Here is a 7936-nt window from a genome sequence, read left to right as displayed (position 1 = left end):
TTTTCGATTTCTCTGAAACGGAGCAAAAACGAGCATATGTCTATAGGACTTTTTTTCTTAGTTTTTTACTCCTCTACACGCTCCCGAAGTTTTGCCATTTAATTTGGAAACACCCTGTAATGTCTCCATCTACGATTTTATTCAATAAAATAATAATTTTTACATAAATAAATACGTATAGATGTCATGTTACATAAATAAAACGAAGTTAATACAACTTGTGATTCTAAAATCGAAAAACTATAGTTTTAAAATCCTAATGTTGTACAATTCGCTTTCGCTTAATATTATGACTTGATTAAAAAAATGACAGCTAAGAAATAATATAATCGAAGATGTTCAATTTTTACGACAAATAAAGTAGTTCGAAATATAATCCATTTCCTCCTAATGTTACCTGAAGAAAATTCAGCCTCTTCAGAAAATCGTGTACGTAGCTGCCGAGTGGTTTCAAGGAAGGATAAGAATTCATCATCCACACCTTGGGTATTCTACCGATGATGATCGATGAGAAGACCTCTTCGAGATCGGGACTCATTATTACCAGGCCTAAACGAGTACAAGTAGAATTCAAAGGAATCACAAGAGAAGAAGCGTACCCAGTGAGAAATGACAATGGAATTGACGTCGAATCGACATCGATTCGACGTCGATTCCATTGTCATTTCTCACTGGGGTAAGAACTTTACCCTTAATGGCCTTTTGGGTGTTCACGAGGCTGCTCCGGATGGTCTGCAGGAGTTTGTTGAATCTACCCATTTCCTGGACCAGCACGGTGTTCATGCTCTGCTCGTATAGCGTGGGATATCTGTCCAGAGCAGCAGTCAGATCGTAGTCCTGCGGCAACCTCGACAGAATGTCGGCCGCGACGCCGTAAACAGTCTCATCCGGCGATTTCTCGGGGTCCACTTCCACACGACCGGTGTCCTGACGAAAATCAAAATATCTTAATGCGGAGCGCTCGTAAACTTTTGTCGAGGTCGCCGCAGTGTTTTAATTCTGTTAGAGAACTCAGATATCTAAATAGGGATTTTGTTCAACTTAAATTGAAGAATAAAGACTCGACACAAAGTTTAATAATGTTAAAAAACAATGATATGAATAAAAGGATATGTAAGAGTCAATTATAAGTTGTTTAAAATTATTTAAATCAAGACATGAGATATTGTACAATTTTAAATTAATAATTTTATATCTTGACTCATACAATTTTGAGTTTATATCTCATATCTTGACTTAAATAACTTTAAACAACTTATAATTGACTCTTACATGTCCTTTTCTTCATATCATTGTTTTTTAAAAAGAGAAAAGTCCTTTACTATTTATTTTTGGATTTAATAATGTTGTTAATTTTAATAAACATTGCGAATTCTAAGAATTCTTTCATAGTATTATTTGCATATATTCGAATCTAACTTTGTATTCTTCTTTTATTGCAGGTAATAAAATAATGTCTTTTTCTAAAAAGTAAAAAAATAAAAGTAGTGTATAGAGTAACTCATATTTAAATGCAAAAATATGGTTAAAAAAATCAAAGTAAACGAAAACGGAATTTTAAATATCAAGTTAATAAAACGTATTTACATTTGACCTTTTAAAAAATGCCATACTCTATCATTTTGTCAACACACTGTGTACAGCATATCCAATCCAACTTTGATTGCTCATAACTTTCATAAAAACGAACATATTGTAACAACAATTGAAAATTAACACAATTGAGATTTTCTATAATTAAAATCAATAATAAAGAAAATTAAGGCTAGTGAGAATCGACGCTGTAAGTAGTGCGCTCATACTCGTATTCCTTCAAAAAAATTAATATTTAATTTATTACTTCTAACAATGTTTAACATTAAACCATTAAGAAAACGATATTAACAAACATTAAGGAATAACGATGAAAGACCTTATTAATAAAAAAAATTACAATAAAAAAGAAAACAGAAATTTTCATAAACTAATACTTTTCAAAAATATGTTTACTAGAAAAATTAAAGTAAAGAGTTTCTTTATAATTTCGAAAACTAGAAATTGTAAATTTAAAGAAAAAAATATGTCAGTTGAAAACTTTCAACAAATTGAAATATTTAAAAATTATTCAATTTTCTAATGGTAATTGGAAAATAGAACGAAATTGCTATTTAATTAACTTGTCAGTATTACACTGAAGAAAATCTAAATCGAAGGTCGAAAACGTATATAATTTCTATTATACTTTCTACCCACGTTCATCTTGTGTCAGGCTTTATAGGTTTTATTGGAATTTTTTATTTATTTCTTTTTTAAAACCAATATTTTTTTCCAGGATTAATTCTATTACATAAGTATTTTAATAACGCGTTTGAGAATTTTTGGATTGCAATGAAAAATAAGAATATTACCGTCTTCCTTGATTTTCCTCCTTGACGCTAATCGCGTGAAAATAGAACGATATCGTTATTCAGTTATTTACATCATCAGAACTTTCTTAAATAAATATTACTTACTTTGATCTCCTCAATATTCTGGGCAAAGATGAAAAAAGTAACAGGAATTCTCGTTATTCTATCATAATGTAGGAATCGAGAAATTAAATAAAGATAAAAGAAAAGTCAATAAATTATACAAGAGCGAATAATGTTCACCTTATGACGCTCAAAACTTTCACTTTTATGCAACAAACGATTACGAAAGTTTTATAAGAAGATCTCCGGAGTTATACAAATGTAATAAATTCTATATTAAATTATAAAAATATATTTAAAAACATTTTATTTGATAGAGTATATTATCAACGTATCTAACTTTTATAAGAAAATAGAACATTTTATTTAAATTGGAACATTTCACTTCATTTTGTTTAAGGCTCTTTGTATCACACTTATTAAGAATGATTATAATGAATTTTTACTAAAAATCTAACTAAATACAGATCTAAAAATAATTTTGTTGTTTGTCAAAATAATTATACGATAAGGTGATACAATTCGAAAATAATACAATTTTATAAAAAATAAAATTTGGATCCAATTTTTAAAGATCCAATTTGATACTCTCATTGTGTAAAGGGTATTAAATAAACAGAAAAAAATTAAATTTAAACTACGAAAATTGGATTCAAATCTTATTTCGTTCAGCATTGTATCATATTCGAGATTGTACCATTTTACCCTAATAAGAACCCTACTGAAAAAAATCACGTCACAAAGTTATATAACGAAATCATGTAATTAAAATATATAAATCATGGATTATTCCAAATTAGTACGTATTTTTTTAAATTACATAATTTGAAAAGTCACACCATGATGTTTTTTTCTTCTATTTCTATCATTTAATTATTTAAAATTCGATAACTATAAAATTATATGATAGATAAAAAATTATTTTTAATATAATGTGATTTTTCAAATTACGTGATTTTAAAAAATCACGTACTTATTGAGAACAATCAATTATGCGATTTACTTGTTTTAATTACATGATTTCGATATGTAACTTTATGACGTGATTTTTTCAGTAGCTAGTCAAGCTAGTTAACATATCAAAATCTTTTTGCAGCATTACCTATCATGCTTGTATTTCCCACATAATTATTTTCGTAGTCGAATAAAACTATTTTCAGATTTATATATTTAGTTAAATTCTTAGATACTCCACGCAGAATCGTTCGTTCGCATGTGCTCCTCATATTACACTTTACCGCCTTTTTATAATTTATTTTGGACCCACTGGAACATGTGTAGGCGTGCGATAAATTCGCTTTATCCCAAGAACCGCGTAGAAGTGTAACAATCAATCTCGATGCTCGATTTAATACCTGAGTGGTTAGAATGGAGGACAGCATCAAGTAGCTCTCCTGCTGATCCTTAATGATGTCAGCGTTCTCGTGCATGCCGAATACACTAGGCGCGGTAGTCATCGGCAATTCTCTCACGTAGTCCAGGAACTGACTGTACTCGCTGACTGACGGTATATAATAAAGGTCGCTGAGATCGAACAGATATTTCCGATCGGCCACGATCACGTCCTCGTGATAGAATCGCGTCAGGATCGTATTCAGGGTCCGTCGGTCCCATTCGTCGGTCACACGACCGCCGTAATTGCATTCGCCTTGAAAAAATAGAGGATTAGAAGTCGCGCTGATAAAAATTTGTTTTTTACTGTGGCTTATCAATGCTTCAAATATTTCTTTCCATAACATTTTATTTTTATTCTTCGTTTCTAATGTCAATCCACTTAACTTAATATAAATATATTTTTTATGTTATACGTTGATATTATATATTAATGTGACATATTTAAGGCTTTATAAAACTTTTAGAATGGATCTCGTTCTTAAAGATTTAAAATTGAGCCACCCAAGATTGGCCTAATTTTCATTCCTTAAAGTAAGATTCTACTCCAAAGAATTTATAAATATAATTTTTATTTTTATATACTTTTGTATTTTGTGTAAATTTGTACATATTTGTTTTTAATTGAGTTCCATTAATATTAAAGTTAACGTTCAGCTTAATTTCGAGTCTAATTAAAAAGGTTATTTTTGTGGATCTTATTACTACTACTTTTAACATTTATTTTTCAATTATACTATTAATGTGAACTAAATTTTCAGCTTAATTTCAAATCCAATTGAAAATACGTGAACTTTCATTGTTTACTTTTAATATATTTATTTTTATATCTATTCTATATGTAAAAATCTTATTCGAGCACGCGATTGCATGAAAGATGTAACATAAAAATTCAGATAAGGGAGAAATACGGAATTTAATTCGGATACCGGTGAGGTACTTCAACGCGGTGAACTGAACGTCGTCGTACTGATCGAGTAAGATCTTGAGCTGCAACACGCTGATGCGCAAATCCGTCTCGTTGAACTCGTACTGATTGTTCCAGCCGATCGGCCCGAACTTCCGTCGCTCCTGCACGATGCCGTGAAAGAAGCAGAGCGAGAAGAGCAGCCGTTTGAAAGTCAACCGCTGCTTCGACGTGTCGAAGAAGTCGGGATCGCATATCGGGTCCTGCCGTGATATTTAAAAAACGAATCTCTCAGAATTAATCTCTTATCTCCTTGGGACGAGCGAAGTGGGAAATTGCCTTTACCTGGTGAAAAGACCGCAAGATATTCGCGCGCAGTCCTTTGGGAGGCTCGTTCGTCATCTTCACGCCGTTCTGCAGGACGCTGACAGGAAAGTGCTCGACCGGATAACTCGTCAGCCACAGACGGAAGTCGGGGTGTACCGTTTCCTTCGTGAAACTCTCGCATATCTAAGTATGATGAAATAAAAATAATAGGACAATGAATAACAAAAGGACTTGTTAAGAAATTATAAGAAGCTACACGATGAAAACATATTTTCTGAACTATATAGCTAAAAATTCAAAAGTTAGAAGTAACAAAAAATTTGTAATAATTATATATTTAAGTTCAAATGCAATAAATATTAAACCAAATTATTCTAAATTTAATAAATTTAATATCCCTAAGCTTAAAAGTTTTTAACACATTCGTTTAAAAAAAATGAATTAAAAGTTTAATAAATTTTTTATACGTTCCTCAAAAATAAAATTTGTGCGATTCTAGATTAAAATTTAGGACCTTTCAGGATACGTAAAACGTTAAATTTAACACAAATCTTCCAACTGTGAATCTCCATCGTAGAATAAATTTGATTTCATTTATGCGATTTGTACGAAAGATTACTTTTTCCAGAGTGACCATAAAAGTCTTGGCGACGTGACAATTTTGCAGCACCACCCACGTGCCGTTTTTTACACCTTCATCAATGAGACCCTCGGCTATGACCCCTTGACCTTGGCCCAGGGACAAGGAGAACAGCCTACTGGCACCGAAGCCCTGATCGTCGGCGAACTTCAACAGGATCGCCATGGGATCCGCGCCGGGTGTCAGGACGAATATCAGCGGGATGCAGGAGTGCGAGTCCGCGAAAGACGCCGCCAGATCGAACGGCGGTGGCACGATGTATTGATGGCCTAACTGTTCTATCGGATGATCCAAAATTCAGGTAAAAGTGAAGTAGCAACAAATAGTTTCGGTTTCAACAATTCAGTCAAGAATTTTCCCGACTACATTATGTATAAAATTTCTTTCGTATTTTGCGATGGAGGATAATAAGGGCATGAAGGGATCAGCATTATACGCAGAGGAACCTACTTCCTATTGTTGCAAAGAATTTAATTTCGCCCTTTCGCACGAAATGCACGATCTGCCCCAGATTCCCCGTACCGTATCTTTCATCCGAGTCGATCTATTCTTAGATTTTTGTGACCTCCTTTCTTTTTTAACATAACTTACCTTCGACGAATAATTGCGTCGCCGGTACTATCTTGTCAGGACGAATGCAACGAAGTACCAGCATCTTCTCGAAGCTGCTCAGTTTGTTCCAAGGAGCAGGAAAAGTTGCAGTATGAGGTTCCTTGTGATCGAATATCTTCTTCCACTCGTCGATATTTCTTGTGTACGAGTCTCTTATTTTCTGATTGACGAATTACAAAAACGACCTTGATAAATAAAACTTTACGTTCTAATAAATGTGTTTAAATTTCTAATAAATCTATGATGAAAGAAATTCGTTAAATTTCTTGAAGGTATTCGATTGATATTTGCAAGAATTTTTATTGGCTTTGATAAAGATATTTAAAACATTTTTTTTACAGAGAACGTTTGCGTTAACGTTGACATCATTTTGGAAAAAAGAGGAAAGCAGCTAATAAAAGTCAATACAATAAAAATTTTATAGCAAATATTTGAATTAAAAGATAGTAAACGCGAACAATAATGAATGTTACGAAATAGGATTAATAAATTAAATTTATTTTTTGAGAAAAAATATAGAAATAATTAAAACGTTTTAACTCTAATTAATCTTCATCAGTTTTGATAAAAAACGTGAATGTCGAAGCGCAGTGTTTAAACATTTATTATTGAAATATTACATAAAAATCGCGAACGGTAATCACGTCGCAATCGTTTCGCCCATAGCTTTGATCTTTTTTAGTAATGAAAATATTACAAGTATGACTCGTTCCTTTCCATGATTGCATGCTTTCCTATATTTTTGTGTATTAATTTTTTCTTTTCATTCTCTCTCTTTACTTATTTTTACTCAATTTTTATCTCTTAAATTCTTAACTTAATTTTCTTCTTTTTTATCCATATTAAAATTTTGACTCCATATATTTTTAACAATTCACTGTATTTCTTCTTTGTGTATTTTATCTTTGCACTTAGCAGGCCTCTGACAGACGAATTTGTTATTAATAAATTTTTACAACATTAACCTTCGAAAATGCGCAAAATGTTTGACGTCGTAAATAATTGTCATATTTTAAAATTTCATATATTCTTGTGTCTGGCATTTTCACATAGCTTCTTATCTCCTTTATTTTTAATTTTGACACATTGCTCTCTGTATTTTCGATTTATGTTATTTGTTCAATATTAATTACTACTTAAAACTTTCCAACTTACCATGTTTTGTTATCGTATCATATTTTGATATTTTTTTATCAAAACTGATGAAGATTAATTAGAGTCAAAACGTTTTTATTATTTCTATATTTTTTCTCATAAAATAAATTTAATTTATTAATCCTATTTCGTAACATTTCATTATTGTTCGCGTTTACTATCTTTTAATTCAAATATTTGCTATATAATTTTTATTGTATTGAAGAGGACCAAAATTATTGAAACGTTTGCGACGCGATTGCCGTTCGCAATTATATAATATTTCAACAATAAATGTTTGACATCAGCATTTAACTCTCATTGATTATTTTTATCGTCTTTGTATAGATTTATTTTTAGAGTCTTTTATATTTTTTTCACTTTGATTATTATTGATCATCTCCGGAAAGTTTACTGTGAATCCTGGCACGCTGTCCAATCGGCAAAGCTCGTCCCAGGACCTCGCTGGCAGCC

General features: G+C 31.5%; 1 protein-coding gene across 1 annotated transcript in view; it reads right to left on the bottom strand.

Annotated features, from left to right (window-relative positions):
- Dhc36C (Dynein heavy chain at 36C) overlaps nucleotides 1-7936 on the bottom strand; it is a 42656-nt gene that overhangs the window by 3087 nt on the left and 31633 nt on the right. The window contains 8 exon segments of the mRNA XM_018450760.1: nucleotides 398-549; nucleotides 690-927; nucleotides 3806-4098; nucleotides 4772-5012; nucleotides 5095-5259; nucleotides 5696-5994; nucleotides 6308-6488; nucleotides 7878-7935. Of these exon segments, the coding sequence (XP_018306262.1) occupies nucleotides 398-549; nucleotides 690-927; nucleotides 3806-4098; nucleotides 4772-5012; nucleotides 5095-5259; nucleotides 5696-5994; nucleotides 6308-6488; nucleotides 7878-7935 (1627 nt within the window).

The sequence above is a fragment of the Mycetomoellerius zeteki genome, unplaced genomic scaffold (genome assembly GCF_001594055.1).
Source record: "Mycetomoellerius zeteki isolate Tzet28-1 unplaced genomic scaffold, Tzet1.0 scaffold297, whole genome shotgun sequence".
Classification (NCBI taxonomy): Eukaryota; Metazoa; Arthropoda; class Insecta; order Hymenoptera; family Formicidae; genus Mycetomoellerius; species Mycetomoellerius zeteki.
This window is presented reverse-complemented; position numbering and strand designations above follow the sequence as displayed.